The sequence below is a fragment of the Alosa sapidissima genome, chromosome 8, assembly GCF_018492685.1.
Source record: "Alosa sapidissima isolate fAloSap1 chromosome 8, fAloSap1.pri, whole genome shotgun sequence".
Taxonomy (NCBI): Eukaryota; Metazoa; Chordata; class Actinopteri; order Clupeiformes; family Clupeidae; genus Alosa; species Alosa sapidissima.
In genome coordinates this window covers 8,003,022-8,019,221 of record NC_055964.1, presented here as the reverse complement: position 1 = coordinate 8,019,221, position 16,200 = coordinate 8,003,022, and the positions used below count along the sequence as shown (strand labels likewise).

At 43.4% G+C, this 16,200-nt stretch overlaps 2 protein-coding genes across 3 annotated transcripts in view; both read right to left on the bottom strand.

Moving 5' to 3' along the window:
- Positions 1 to 5,668, bottom strand: part of npdc1b (neural proliferation, differentiation and control, 1b) — a 28,352-nt gene extending 22,684 nt beyond the window's left edge. For both annotated transcript variants that reach the window (XM_042101995.1, XM_042101996.1), the window contains exon 1: positions 5,320 to 5,668. In XM_042101995.1, coding sequence (XP_041957929.1) covers positions 5,320 to 5,419 — 100 coding nt within the window. In that variant the 5' untranslated portion in view covers positions 5,420 to 5,668. The remainder of the gene's footprint in view (positions 1 to 5,319) is intronic.
- A 3,580-nt stretch (positions 5,669 to 9,248) lies between these two features.
- Positions 9,249 to 16,200, bottom strand: part of niban2b (niban apoptosis regulator 2b) — a 32,035-nt gene continuing 25,083 nt past the window's right edge. Inside the window, exons 9-14 of the mRNA XM_042101716.1 lie at positions 14,579 to 14,766; positions 14,155 to 14,310; positions 12,544 to 12,657; positions 12,278 to 12,385; positions 11,874 to 11,985; positions 9,249 to 11,519 (exon numbers count right to left, since the gene is read on the bottom strand). Of these exons, the coding sequence (XP_041957650.1) occupies positions 10,561 to 11,519; positions 11,874 to 11,985; positions 12,278 to 12,385; positions 12,544 to 12,657; positions 14,155 to 14,310; positions 14,579 to 14,766 (1,637 nt within the window). The 3' untranslated portion in view covers positions 9,249 to 10,560. The remainder of the gene's footprint in view (positions 11,520 to 11,873; positions 11,986 to 12,277; positions 12,386 to 12,543; positions 12,658 to 14,154; positions 14,311 to 14,578; positions 14,767 to 16,200) is intronic.

Sequence of the window (16,200 nt, the reverse complement as noted above, 5' to 3'; positions counted from 1 at the left end):
ACTTCATTTGAGATGACTCAACAATGGCTTACACATGCAGTGCAGTGCGAGGGTTATTTTTTCTGACCGAGACAAACCCCTGACCTGATTTTACTTATTTTATTTTATTTACCTTTACAAGCACACTGTCTTTGCATTACCCTGCTAAAGCCTTGGCACCGAATACCGACCGAGTGAGCGCATGTCTAAATAAAAGCACCTCTCTGCCTCCAAACAATGGCCGCCTGGCCCGATTTCAGGAGCAGCTGCTCAACGGTCCATTTAATGACACATAAGCAGGAGCTGTTTGGCAGGACAGCGCTGTGTAGTGTCACAGCTTTCATTCACTCAAAAAACCCCAGCAGACCCTCCAATGTGGCTTTCCTTTCTCCATCTTTATTTAAGACTGGCCACAATGACACACACACACAGGGAATGTGAAGGGCACCTCAGTGTGTGTGTGGGATCAGTCGACAGCGCCCAAATGGATTTATGTCAGTGGAACTATGGGGTTCTTGAGCGAGGTCTGTTGCACCTCCTCATGTCAGATTTCAACACATTCAGAAACAATTTCAGTTTAAGTTTCTGGAATAGCTGACAGTCACTCACAATGGGGAGTCTTTTCCTGATTACCCAACTGATTTCCTGGTATTCAACAGTAAAATGGAGGAAGTAATAAGATTAATAAGAACAAATAAGACATCTTGAATCTGTTCATGTAACGAAGATGTCGCTGAAAATCTGCTGCTAAAATGGGTACATTGTCATCTTCCTATTACCTAATTACACACGATTTTAGCTAAAAGAAAAGTATGCAACGCAGTGGCACAAAAACAGTCATGAATAACAACCCAAACCTTTCAAAGTACAGCTAGCAGAACATTCTCTCTCGCCTGTAAAAACAAACCCCATAATGAGCATGTTATCCAAAGCATCAAGACAGCAACTATTTGCAGGCACTGAATGCAGGTTCTTTGGATAACAAAAACAAATGATGATGCTCATGATTGGCTTTAATGGAGTGTGTAAATCTGAAGTGGTGGGCACACTACTGAGTCTGAACAATAACAGAGACAGAGTGAAGACAATGAACCAACCCAGGCCATAACTGCTGCAACATTGCAAATTCTTTGTGGATAAAAGCAGAAGACTAGCACAACTATGATTTCTGCCGACACGGCAGGGTGGCTGTTTTGGTTGGAATGACTGTATCCAGGGGAAGGACGCTCATAAAGGTGAAGAATGTAGATAAACTACATCACTCAAATTCATGAAAGTAGAACAATTCTTGCAAGATTTTTTTCCCCTTGTCATCCCAAAAGGTCTAAGATGATGATGGATGATTTAAGGCTCTGCACATCACTGAAAATCATCGTTCTATTTCCTCCAATTTAAAGACCTGAGGTAAAAGGTTGCTTCAAAGCACAGCAGGAGAGTAGAGAAATTAGTTGGCACATAAGGACACTGGCCTGTCCTGAGATAAACTGTGAGCCTGGTTACCCTAGTCAGCCTTGCCCGGCTCTGTGTGCGCGCACACACACACACACACACACACACACACACACACACACACACACACACACACACAGAGACTCGGACTTCAACGGCGTCGCCCACTGATTACCATCACTGCCCTCACCGCCACACACGTAATCCCTGTTTGCACCTTTTCCATGGAAAGGAAAATGAAAAGAGCCTTATCTGGGGTGGGTGTTGAGGGGGGGTAAAGGCAGGTGGCTCCAGAACACTGATAAGAAGTGTGATTAGAACGAGTCCAATTTCCAATATAGCAGGGCTCTGTTGAGGCTCTCACTTTGCCCACTCGAGCTGCAGTGAGGAGCATTAGAGGAAATTAGTCCTTATTTTAGAGACATTTGGCACAGTCTTTATCTGGTCAAAACAAACCCCAGGTGGATCCCGTTACCTGATATCTGATATGATTTACATAACAATGTCATATGATACACTTGGCCTATATTTACAAATTGGAGGGCTGTAGAGTTAGCCTGACGTTGTCATACTCAAATTCTAGTCAGAATATGAGTCTGATACTGCTCCATTGGGACTAAGGATGTAACGGTATGAAAATTTAACCTCCCGGTTAAAGTGACCAAAATTATCATGGTTTTCAGTATTATCGCAGTATTTTTAAAAATATGTTCAGAAAGCACTGATGCGCCTACACAAGCTGAGAGTTTCAAAAAGTGTCCCGTTCACTTTTAAATTGGTCATGTGCTATATGCTTATAGCTTAATTTACCCTACCATGACTTGGAGTTTGCTATTTATGTTATTTGGATCCAATGAGTGAGACCAAAGTAAATGTTTGAAATAAAACTTTAGGCTACTGTATTCTCCTGATGATATGAGAGGAATGGGTTTAATGTGGACTCGAACATAGAAAGACACAGAGTGGCTACATGATCCAAGTTTTGCGGTGAAAATGTTCCACCTTTTAAAATCAGGTGTAGCCTAATCTGAATCCCAGTTAAAACCATCAATAAGACAACAGAATCAGTAGGGTACCAGTTTTGTTTCATTGTACCAGGCCTACTGTATGTCCAAAGCAGGCTCAGATAAAGCTGGGAGGGATTAAACACATGGTTTCCACACCGTGGTAATCAACCACGATAATTATGATATTTGAAATGAAAACGGTAATTGTTATAGTTAACATTTTTATCGCGGTTTACCATTATACCGGTAATCGTTACATCCCTAATTGGGACGTAATTATGGGGCGTGTTTCAACCGATACAAGGGGGGGCGGGGGGAACTCACTTAATTGGATAGACCTAACCAATCAGAGCAACGAAATAGCTTACCGTGAGGTGTAGGAAGAACACACAAACCATCCTTCTTCTCCACAAATACCTTAACATTGTTTTCTGGTCTTTTGTAAAAGTTATTGTGCCGTCAATATCTCCTACAACACTCGTTAGCGAAATCTAAGAGATACGTAGCAGGGTAGGCTATTAGGAAAAACTGATATTTCCCCTCCGTTTTTAAAAATAATTCCGTTGAACACAGATATGCTTTATCATGTATATCATATATATAACATGTTATAAACAGCTGGGGAAGGTTGTAGCAAACCCTTCGAACTCAAAAACTCAAGCAAACGAGGGAACAACAAGTCACAATGTAACACGCTGTTTTCCCTTGATGAAAGTGAAACCATGAGTTTTCCCACATCTCAACTTTGGCCAAATTTTTCAGAAATAATCGTTTTCAGTGATAAAACCTCATTGAAATAATATGCATTTTTCATATGGGGTCTTAAAAGCCATCTACCTCCTTCTAGCCACAGCGTTTTTGTTGCAAACAAAATCAACCTAAGCGTGCTCAGATGACGTGATAGATGAGACGCTGTTGCTCACCTGTCCATCATCGTAAAGCCCGATTTGATTGGTCCGAACAACTCTGGTTCGAGCAGCTCTGGTTCGAGCATAGTTGCTCCACAACGGAGCAATGTCAGACCGAACTTCCCGACCTCAAATGTTGTGGGCGGGGCTAAGTTCGGCTGGCACCCAGGCTACTGTAGAGTACTTAAAAATCCCCAACACACACACATACAGACATACACACACACACACACACACACACCAAGCTATCAAGACCCCAAGTCACCCCAACCCTCACCCATATGCACTCACACAAGGACACAAACCAACACACACACACACCTCAAACAGTGTGTCAGTCTAACCAGTGTAGCTGTACGCATGACGCACTGATACCCTTGCCATAAAGACATGGAACATGACTTCCTCTCCCCAAAGCACTACAGTGGTTCCAATACCCCGATACACCACCTACTGTACTGTAGTTGAGAAGTAGGGAGCTGGGGCTCACATCAGTCTGACATTCAGCGTGTCCTTTATTTTTAGCCAGAGCCAGACTGCGCTATGCTACGCAGCACTCTGAGCCTGGACAGGGAGAACATGTCAGGGGGCCTATACTCCACTCTCTCCATGCCTGCTGCCTGTTACCATGACACCAGTGCCAAGATAAGATGTAAATATGCAATATGTTCCCAAGAGATCTTCTTCAAGATGGAAGGGAGAGAGAGAGAGAGAAAGATGCCAAGTGATAGGGACACAAAGAAGTGACAAATGAGCAAGACTAAAAAAAAGAAGAAAAGTATCTCCTCACGTAGTAACCGACTTGGTAACCACACCCTTAACCAACACCTCAGAACAAAATCACAAATAGCCAGGGTTACATGAATAAAATATATACTGTATATCTAGAGAGAACAAAGTTGAGAAAGAGAGAACATGACTGGAATTCTAAGAAATGATGAGGGAATTAATATTATTTAATATGCTGAAGTACTATGTAAAATATATCCATCTTTTAATTGTAATAAAAGAACAGCTCTGACTAAAGCAAACCGTTGCCAAGCTGCTGTGGAGCTGAGAACACATGACCAAATGAGGGAATGAGACAGTGCTCGATCCCTACAGTGGCCACGGAGGGGGCTCACATCTACTGCTGACGGGTCCAAGTGGGTCCCATCTCCCCGCACCTACGTCACAAGCCAAGCGGTCACCCCCACCCCACCCCAGCCAACGTGTCGCACAGACAGTCACCAGTAGCAGCCCATTCACCTTCATTGCCCCCCACTACCACATCCTACACTTGTCCAGACCAGAGCCCATTCATACCTTCCCACATGTACTGTATATAGTATACCTTACCACATGTACTGTAGTACAGTATATATAGTATGTCAGAGACTGTTGTCTGACCTGGTGTGGTCAGAGAACAAGAGAATGCTATGTAAATACCTGACAATCAGGAGTGCAATGATTTTAATAATGAAACAAAAAAATCAAGATAAGCATTACTGCACAGTTTATAATTCCATAATGACAGGAACAAGCGGGTAGCCTATATGTTTTCAATTATGTGCATTATATTTGTCATATCTAACTACACAGCCTAATTTTATGTTAACCAAACTAAAAACTAGACAGAAGTATTTTTACTCCTGAATATGTAGGCCTATACCTTCACATCCCCTCAGGATAACATGCTTTAAGCAATTCAGTGGGAAAAAACATTAACTCGGCATCACGTGAGTTGAAATAATGTTTAGGTCATTTACTAACATTTAGCCTAGGTGCCAAAGTGATCGATTGGTTTATAATGCATCATCATTTCATTACAGTAATATAACGCAATCGCTAGGTTGTGTCATTTTCATGCTCCAATGAAACACCACAGAAAGTAAACAGAAACATTACACACTTTGTTCTTTTACCGAGATCACAACTGAAGAGTAAAATGGAAGTGATATCTTAGCCTACTCCACGATCGACACGGATCCCCTTACCTGGCACACAAGCACTAATGGCGAGGGTCGTGATGAAAACAAGCGCGGTGAGATACGAGGCCCACGGTCGGATCTCGACCCTTCTGCTCAGCGATTGCATCCTGTGAGGCGCTCCTTATGGACGATGTGATGGACGAGGGAAGTCGGGGTTTACCATTCTCCCGTCCTCTTTGTCTGAAATACGACGCAGGAAATCACAGCTTCTGGTGCGTCAGGCTCTACAGCAGTGAAAGTGCAGGTGCGTTTGGCCTTCTGTTATCTGAAGAGGTAATTCGACACCGCACATTTCCCGAAGTCTCCTTCAGATGGAGACCACGGTATCCTGGGCTGCGACGGCTACGGTGGTAAGTACCAGATGTATACTCTACTGCTGTGCTTAGCTGTCAGACATACGTAATGCAGTGTCGTCATGACGTTGGTTCAATATTGTGTGTGCGGTCCTTCATGTAAAAATGTATTTATGGCAGACCAAATTTGACAAATTAAACACATGTTCTGCTGGTACACAATAATTAAGAAAATGCTTTATGGAAATAGTTTACAGCGATACACATGAGAACCCACAAAATCCCATTTCCAAAGTGTCCAAATGGAAGTTATAGATCTGGTCCTATTATTTTGGATATTTATTTTTTTTGTAATGGGAGGGAAACTGTTGGTAGTGAGTTTTTTTATGACCGCCGCGCAGCGAAGCGGCGGTCATATAGGTTTAGTCAGATTTTTTTTTTTCTTTTTTTTTTTTTTTCTTCTTTTTCGCATGCCCAAATTTCCGTCAATGAGTCCCGGGACACTGAAAGACCGGGGTACACGAAACTTGGTGGGCATGTAACCCCACATGGATAGCATGGAACCATCGTTTTTCGTTTTGATCTGTAGCCCCCCCGCTGGACTGGACCCCCGAAAGGAGGGTAGGGCAGACACAGTTTTCTGTGAATATCTCGAAAACCGTAGGGTTTAGGAGGACCATTTTTTTTTTTGTATGTTGATCTCAAGGGGCCATGTCAACCCATTCCATAACCACTCATTTCATGTATAGCGCCACCTAGTTAAACACAAAAAAGTAAAAATGAGGTGTTGTAATTGAAGGCATCTGTGACCTAACATAGTCAAAACTGCACGAAATTGGAAGTGTAGGATCATTATGACACCCTCTGTATGCACGCCAAGTTTCGTGGAATTCCGTTCATGGGGGGCCACACAATAAATTAATTTATGTTACTATACACCAACTGGCCTGTAGGTGGCCGGAGACAGTTTTCTGTGAATATCTCGAGAACTGTAGGGCCTAGCAGGTCCACCTTTTTTATGTATGTTGGTCTTAAGGGGGCATGTCAACCCATCCCATTACCACTTATTTCATGTATAGCGCCACCTAGTTAAAAATTAAAAAGCAAAAAATTAGGTGTTTTCATCTCAATATCTCTGGCTGACAAGGTCAAAACTGCACGAAATTAAAAGTGTAGGATCATTATGACACCCTCTGAATGCATGCCAAGTTTTGTGTACTTTCGTTCATGGGGGGCCTTACAATAAAATAATTTATGTGTACATTTAGTGACGTACACCAACAAGGATTCCCGGGACACTGAAAGACCGGGGTACACAAAACTTGGTGGGCATCTACCCCCACATGGATAGCATGGAACCGTCATTTTTCGTTTTCATCTGCAGCCCCCCCGCTGGACTGGACCCCCGAAAGGAGGGTAGGGCAGACACAGTTCTCTGTGAATCTTTTATGGTATGTTGGTCTCAAGGGCCCACATCAACCTGGCTCATAATCACTCATTTGTGATTTGCCCCCCCCGGTAAAAAATGAAAATCAGTAGGATTAAAAGAAAGCCAAAATAAATATTCATCATCATCATCATGGCTGCATTTTCAGTATTGGCGAGAAGTAGTCGTTTGTCCACTAGATGGCGCATCGTTGCAGTGAGACGTAATTTTGTTGGAAGTTAAAAGTTGGAAAAAACAATGGACTCTTCATACAAGGACTGTAATTTACCGCAGCGAACATCTAATAAGGATAGGACGATGTTCACATGAAGTGTAATTCCCATTTCTTCTTGAAGCCGAAATAAATCTGAGGATGTTTATCGGACATGCTTGGTTTTTACTGCAGGTACGTTAATCTTGTAATATCAATAAGGACCTAGGTAATGTTACCGTTAGCGTTGGTTGAGTGATGGAGGCATTTGATTTATTGCATTTGTAGAAAACTATACATGCGGTTATACCAAGCAAATGTATAGCAGCACTGTTTGTATCTTTCGACTGTCATTTATTGCACGTGCTACAAAATCATTCTGTGCAATGGAAGATTTACCAACGTTACACCGGTCTGATACAGTTTTGCCTATACATGTGTGAGACTGAGACGCCTGTTTATTTTGTTTTAAGTGCGTGCAGGGTGTGAGAGGGGAATCGATGTGCTTTGATTACAGCTTGGTAGTTGTAGTCTGTGAAATTAAAAAGCACGTGTGTGTGAAGTATCCAAACAATGACACCTTCATTTAATTATGGCTGCTTTAGCAACACACCTTAAGCTACTGTGTAGTGGGTCCCATTTAGAAGTGGCTACTTCATTCGCGCTTTCCTTGACTCATGGAGCTGCGTGAATGTTATTACAACTTTTCGCCACGATATGACAGTTTAAGTCCGCTTGATACTGTAAGGCGTAAGCCATTGGTTTCCAAAGGAGATTTTATTTGTGTCGCCAGCATAGCCTATTGACAATTTATGTTGTAAATAGGCCTACCTTATAATCCTACCTGTAGCTTAGGGAAGCTTTCTATTAGGATCTAGTTTGTTAGTTACCGTTTTGTCATAACTCCCTGATGCATTTTTGCATTTAGAATAGCCAGAGCGTGTATATCTCAATCGGAAAATTAAACAATATCGGGTGCCTATGGACTAGGCTGGGTGAACCCAGCCTGATCTGCCCGCTATTTATTTTTTGATTTCTTAAAAGATTGAGCTTGGTCTGATGAAAGCCAGACTAGCCATGGACCTCAGTTAAACAATGCAAGGGAACATGAATCAGCCTACATTTGCACTAACAATAACGGACAAAAGCTCTTCAACTTTGGCCCGTTAAAATGTGTATGAACAGTCTAGCGACGCATTTCATCAAGGCCCATTTGGACATGTCAGTTATTTGCACCACTGGTTAGATGTAAAACAGCATTTCGTTTCAGACTAGGCTACTGTTACTTAATTTGTGCATTAACAATAACGTTTCAGACTACTGTTACTTAATTTGTGCATTGACAATAAAGTATTACATGAACTAAAGATGACTAAAATCTTATGTAGAAGAAGAAACATTCACAAAAAATCCATCCATCCAAAAATGACCTTTGTTTTTGATAGCTGTTGAAAACGGCATGGAACTGACAGAGATGTTTTTGTTTAAAAATACATAATAAATAAATAAATAAATAAATAAATAACATTATGCTGATACCTTTTGCTTTTCCCAAATACAATGTAGCCTACAGGTGTAAGTGACCTTTCATCAATCCAGTTGCAATGGATGAACTGTGATGAACTGCCCTACTTGTGATTGTTTAGAGATTTTAAAGGTTTTATAACAATTCTACATCTTCTTTGGCTATTCTACAATCTATTCACCTTTTCAGCACCAGTAGGGTACTTTTTGTGCAGCCGCACACACACACTCAGGCATGCCAAACAAGCATACACAAAAGTTTCAAGAGTGGGGGATGGAGTAAAATATGGAGACAAATTGAAGTGTGATTTATTTTCGCGGAACGGATGTACAGGACTGAGCGGCGGTCATATTTTGTACCGCTATGCGGTACATCTAGTTTATTATACGTTTACCCAATGATAAAGAGGGTTTATTATATTAAAGAAAGAAGAAAGAAGCAGCGCCCTCGTGTGTTGAAATTGAGTTTCAATTACAAATCTTTCCATTTAAACTAAATCGTTAAACAATTTATTTTTTAAGGAATGCACAAAGTTTGACCTCATAAAATAAAAAGGACGCCTAAAAGATAGGTTACTGGTTATGATTTATTGTGAAGAATTTTCATTGAAACGAGTAAAATAATACTTAAAAGACTCTTCCAAACACACATGTAAAAAAACGAGGAAAATAAAATATGATTCGATGCCAAGTGCAGCATAATAAATAAAAAATAAACTGTTTCAAAATGGTCAGGGCCTTGCAATGGACGGTTACATTCCCAAAGTAGTGTTGTGAAAATGACTAGCATGAACCTAGGTAGGCATATAAAGATTATGTTTTTTTTGCACATCAATATTATTTTGATAGTTTGTCATTTCAATTTGAAATAGTGATACCTGTCCTAAATAGCCATTGTCTACTTCTCAGTTCATTAATCTCCACTACAACAATAGCAAAGCACATTGTCATGGGACATACAACATATTGCAGAAAATATTCAAGAGGACTGGAGAGTCAAAAACTTGGTGAAACAGATAAAGAATAGGGAAAACAACAATACTCCATCAATTCATTAGTTAATGAAAAGCCCTCAGAAATATGGTAGGACCAGTAATATCCACTCTACCTATTAAATTTTTTATCTGCGGTAAAAAGCACCATAAGCTCAGAAGCTACTAGGTCATTAAACCCATGATTTAATATTTACAAAACACCATACTGGACTTGGAGTGAAGACATTTATGAAAACACAAATAATATAACAAACAAAGATTATTTTAACATAAATACAGTGTTTTCTGCTTGCATTCGAGCGACATTGGAGTGTTATTCACTCACCATGGATGGGTGTATGCATGGGGTAAGTGAGTGGTTTCTACCATCGTTGTCAGTACAGTTCTTTGAACACTGGACCCATGTTGGAAGCCGGCCGTAGAGCAGCAAGTTTATAACTGATTAGGATCCCGCCCTGATGTTAATAGACACTAATTTCACAACTAAGATGCAGTTCGAGCATGGCAAAGTACACAAGAGAGAAGGACAGCAGTGGTCACAGAGAGCTTTCGCATGAAGAAGAAGCCTAGAGATGTATGGGACTTGTGACTGTAGCCAAGCCAGGGCAATGGAAATGTGTGAAGAAAATGACATGTGAACGGAGGAGGCCGAAATCAATAGCAAACAAGATTTCAAATAACCAACTCGAAAAACAATATTAAAAACAATATTGTGCACAATCAAATAAACAAAAATACGTTCCATCACCTTTTGCATGAAGCTACGAAGCAACCCTACTCAACCTACTCAACTTAGTCTCACATCTCATTGGCTACCTCTGGATCTGTGGACCCTCCCTTCCCAGAATCTTCTTCCACAGAGTCACTGTGCTTCTCCTGCACCTGAATAGGCTGATGTTCCTCCTGTTTCTTTGTTACTTCAGTGGCCGGTGATTGGCCCTTGCTGTTATCAGACTGACCAGCACTGGAGTCACCTGCTGACTCAGCAGGAGGTTCTGAAGTGCTCTCTGCCTCCACCTGCTGCTGAGAAGGTGTTACTATTTCCTCTTGCGTCTCGGGTTTGGAGACCGGCTCTACCTCTTTAGCTGGTGGGGCTTCAGGCTCAGATTGGGTTGGGTATGTTTCTGCTGCTTCCGTCTGGGTGGATGGTGCTGCACTCTGCTCGCCATCCTCCTCTAGAACGGCCCTCTCAATCTCCTGAATGGCGCTCTCGACGGCCGGGTCTGGCGGAGGGCTCTCCACCTCTGCAGCCTCTCTGGAGGCCTCCTTCACTGGCGCAAGGCTCTGATCTCCCTGACCGCTGGCAGCTGCGGTGTCCTCCACCTTCAGGTCATTCCCATTGGCCAGACTGGGAGCGCCACTGCTGCTCGTCCCATTGGGCACTTTGGCGGTGATTTCTGGGGTCGTCGATGCCTCGCCTCCACATCTCTGGTCCACTTCTCCCTCGGTTTCCTCGGGGATGTCCTCCACACCGGGTATCTCCAAGCACGACTCGGGCAACCCGCAGTCTTCCACCTGGATCATGGACACCACTTGCTTCATCCTGCGCCTCTTCTGTACCTCCGGGTCATCGTCCATGTCGTTGTTCTCGGCGTCCTGCTCAGCTCCGTCCCCGTCCCCCTTTTCCGTTCCGTACTCGCCGGCCCAGTCGATCTGTGGGTTCTCACTCAGAAGGTGGAGGTTGGGGTCACTGTTGGTCAGTACGATGCTGTCCCTGTACAGGTTATGCCTCCTCTGGACGGCAGCCTCCTTAACAGCTGTAGATAATAAAAACACAGCCATTTAGACATAATTCTGCTGCTAAAGTGCTGCTCATACCATACTAAATCTAGTTGTGGCATTCAAACCAAAGTCTAATTATTTCCAAATGCCAATAATAAGCAGTTAATTTAAAATGTAACCATTTTATATAACATACATTAACATGTAACATTCATAAAATGGCATACCAAGAATATATTACATTACTGTCATATATGTCGATCATTATACAATATTATGTCAAGTCATTGGCCTTTATGTGCAGTAATTTGGGAAAACATCCATTCATTTTTCCCCTATGAATAACCATCATTGATTAACACCAAAATGAAGGGGGGGGGGGGTCGTACCCATCATGATATCCTTCATGACTGTGTGTAGCACCACCTCCTCAAAGATGTTCTCCACTAGGATGAAGCGAGAAAAGTCTTCAAAGATCAACTCCTGGAAGTTTGGAAGCTCCTGCAAATAAACACATTGGACAACTCCAGTTCAACGTCAGGGAGAGAAATGGCAGGATATTACATCAGTCAGCAGAGCAAGGCCTTCAATGCAGTGTCTGTGCAGACATGCGCGTGTGTCTGGGTGTTCCTGTAATATTCCCCACTGTGCTTGTTTGAGATGGATAGTATTTCAAACACAGCGGGGTGGTGTGTGTGTGTGTGTGTGGCGAGGGGTGAGACTGGGGAAAGCTGTGGGGTGTTGTTGTTGTTGGGTTAGCAGTACAGAGGGGATGGAGGAGAGTGATGCTCACTGGAGAACACGATGGAGAGAGCTGCTTCAACATGTAAGGGATGAAGATCTGCAGGAGGGCCTCTCTGAAGAACCGCTTCCGCACCGTGCTGCTGTCATAGTCAAATTTCTACAGAGAGCACAGGGAAAACAACAGATGCACAAAACACAGGACAAACAGAATTACCATCTTCATTTCATAAACATTGCCTATTTTTGAGACTTTTCACACAGTCGTGTCATTGTCCCCGTGTCAATCTTCCTAGCTGCTGTGGGCAAAGTTCTCACCTTGATGACCCGATCCTGAGAGCGCTGGATGGCCTTGGTGAGGTCGTCCCCCTCCTGTCCCTCCAGGCCCTGGTGTAGGAGTTGCTCAAAAGTGTATACCGCATCATCCATTTGCTGCCAAGAGAAACAGGCAGAGGAAGAAAAAATCTTGGATATGGATGGAGATCTTTCAGAGTTGCAGGTCATTTAGATGGGCTATAAAATAGCACTGCAGAATATTTCAGATAAGCAGGGCCTTCCTTCCCTCACGGTGTGATGATAAGGCATATTTGCATGAATAGAGAACATTGTAGGTCTGAATAAGCTAGCCCATGCGTCACCATATCATGGTCACATGGGTGCGCTATTCCTTTCATGTTTTTGTTTTGTTTTGTTTTGCTTGTTTCATGAAGATGGTTTTCATGGTTTCTGGGACGGGTACAGCTCACAAGCCGAGGCTTGTCTTCAGAGCTGGCCTCTCTCTCTCCGCCCTGCAGAGCACACACACTGACTGAGATCCTCCCATCTCCGACGGGCTGTGATCTCAACCCCTCTTGGGCATCAGCACAGAGGCAAACAAATCTCACCCTCGCAGTGAACCGCTGCCACCGCCACAGGCCTGTGCTGCCGTTGCACAGCATGCTAAAGGGCGCCGCAAATAGAGGAGAGTTGTTCGTATCCTAGTGGGGTGGCATGGCACGCTGTGCCATCTTTGTCTCTCGCCCGCCCCCTCTGCCCGGTCTCGTTTTTTTTTTATGGCTGCGCCGTGAGTCGGCTGCTGGGCCGTCGGCGCTGGACCGGGCTCCACTCTCACAGCCAACTGTGGCTGTTGTGTTATTTCGGTCAACCGAGATCATCCTCCTCGTTTCCCCCTCCTCTCCAACCACAACAGTGCACAGCTCCCGGGGGGGGGGGGGGGGGGGGGGGGGGGCATGTTTTTGGTTTTACACAAGGCTGCGAAACCAGCGACCGCAACAAGTACATTCACACGGCGCTCCCCACAGCGCATTCAGATGCACAAAGGACCTCAGGAACTCCAATAGACACATCTCAAGAACAGCCACACACAAAAAGCCTTGGAAAACAGAGTCCCTGGAGAGGTCTACGGGAGGCCCAAGTCAAATAAACAAGCTGCTAAAGTTGCGCAATGCCATGGCAGTTAATGGTATGGTGGTTTCTCGAGCATGAGTATTTTTCACATTCCAGCAGTGAGTTTAGGACTTTCAGCAGTCAAATAGATTGCACAAAGCAAGATGGATAAAGACACACTATATGTGTCATACTTTGTTTGAGTTGGAATCGTAAATGTTCTATATTTCCACTTATCCTAGTAAGACTTTCAGATTCTTCACATACTAACTAGACATTTATCTTTAAAATGTGGTAAATAATCATAGAAAAATGTGCATATACAGAGATAAACATTGTAATCTCCGGTCAACATTCTATTGCACCCTTCAGCAGTTCAGACGGCTGGTTAACATGGGCCCTGTGCCTGTGTTAAAAGAGCAGTGACCTTGCTCACTGGAGGGGGGGTCATGTCTTCAAATTAAAATTTAATTTGAACTGGCCTGTGGGTGCTGGGTATGGCTCGCCCCTGCTCTATAGGTTCGGACTGGCTGGGAGACTGACCTCTCTCATGAGGATTTGCGCTCTCTGGACGAAGACAGAGGGGCTGCTCACGTCGAAGCGCTGCTGCAGGCCCTCCAGGCTCAGTGGCTCCACCTTCTCGTAGCAGCACTGCATCTTCACTGGGTGGAACGCCAGCATGGAGATCTTCTCCATGTGCTGCAGCACACAGAACAAGACATGGGGGCAATTTATTGCTATGTTCTTATGAACTGCTTACAACCATCATCAACATAACAGTCTTATTAACATTCATTTTTAAACAGTCTTTTTAACATTAACATTTAAAAAAAAAGATCTATCAATTTTTCTTTTCCTTTTGAAATACTTTTTAAGGGAGACCTTGATCAATTATCTCTGTAATCTCTACATGCAACCCCACAGTGGCTATTCTGCATCTCATCTCGCCGACCTCTGGACACCTCACCTCCCCCAGCTTCTCTTTGCTGCCGTCGTTGACCAGGTTCTTGCTCATGTCCACCAGCTCGCGGAAGAAGACGTCGCGCACCTCGAAGAAACCGCGGCTGGTGGGCTCCATCAAGGCCTCCAGGATGGAACTGATGTACGGCTGGATGCTGACCTTCAGCAGCTTTTCCGCCTTGGGGAGGACCAGGGCTGTGGCAGGAACCAAGAGAGACACACACACACACACACAGATGCACACACAGACGCACACACACAGACGTGTCAAAACACAGACAGCATTCAGCACAAACTTACCACGCACCAACAGAGGGGAAAACTCACAGCCTTTTCACTTAAGCATTCACTGTGACGCAGATCCAAGGTGAGAGATTCCACCTGACTTAGAGTGACTCACTGTACTGATAGGAAGCAAGACAAATGACATCGGCTGGGAGATGAATTGCTAAACTTGACCCTCAGGCCTCGAGACCATAAAAGAAATGTGATTATGGCACAGGGCCATAATCACATTTGTGTGTGACAATGATATGATCATGTGACCTACTTTTTAGTTCATCCATGGACAGGAATGTCTAAACTAAGCCCCAACAGACCTTTACGATTCCCCTCTCTCCACACACACACGCACACACACGTGCACACGCAAAATGTAAAGGGTGAGTGGGAAACCTTTACCGGACCTGTGCCAGGCACAGCAACTCCCTTTTTCTAACGTACAGTATTGAAATGTGGGGAGTACAGGATAACATGGCTGTCTGGTTTTAAATAAATAACACCTCGAGGGCACATAGTCAAAGCTGTGTGCCATTTTTCACGGATGTTTCGCAACAACCCTCGGCTATGTGCAGGGGAGAGTCCCATTTTTCTATAAACTGCTTCAACCACATGCGCAGTGGACAAGGTCCATGGTCAAGACAAAGGCTCTTGCCACAGAATTTTGCAGGATCACCTCACCTAAGGAAAGGGGTTGACATAAAACCCGACAGAGGTCTAATGTAATGCGGTTCTTTTGTTTCTCATGGCAGAGTGGACTTAAAACATTTATGTGGCTGTGCAGAAATCCTGCGAACCACCAAGGATATTGACTAGATTGAGCAACAAGGAAACATGATCCATCTCAATCACATGTTTTGCTTGTTTGCATGAGGAGCATGTTTGCAAAAAAACAAAAACATTTACAATAAACAAATAACTTTGTGGCTGACGTCGGAGTTTGTTTTACCACCATAACTCAGAAAAAGTCCCTTGTGATACCTCAATGTGATACCTCTGACGTTCCAACTATGGAGTCTGGAGATGCTATCGCAGTCGCTAACGGTCATTTTTCAGAAAGGCTATTCTAAGAAAAGGCAATAACAAATCACTGTCTATTGAATATCAAAGATCTAGAGCTGCAGACAGTAAGCCATCTGTTATTGCTGTGTTCAGAAATTAATTAAGTTTGCCATGTCTGGACCAAAGATGGGGCTGTGATGTGTTATAAAGGCAAGGTTATTTGTTTTCTTATGACATAAACAATATCTTATGCGTTTTTTGCTTGTATTAAACATGACCTACATGACTAAGGTCAATGCTGAATGAATGATAGACTTTGATGAAGAGAGACTTTGAGGTATGAAATAT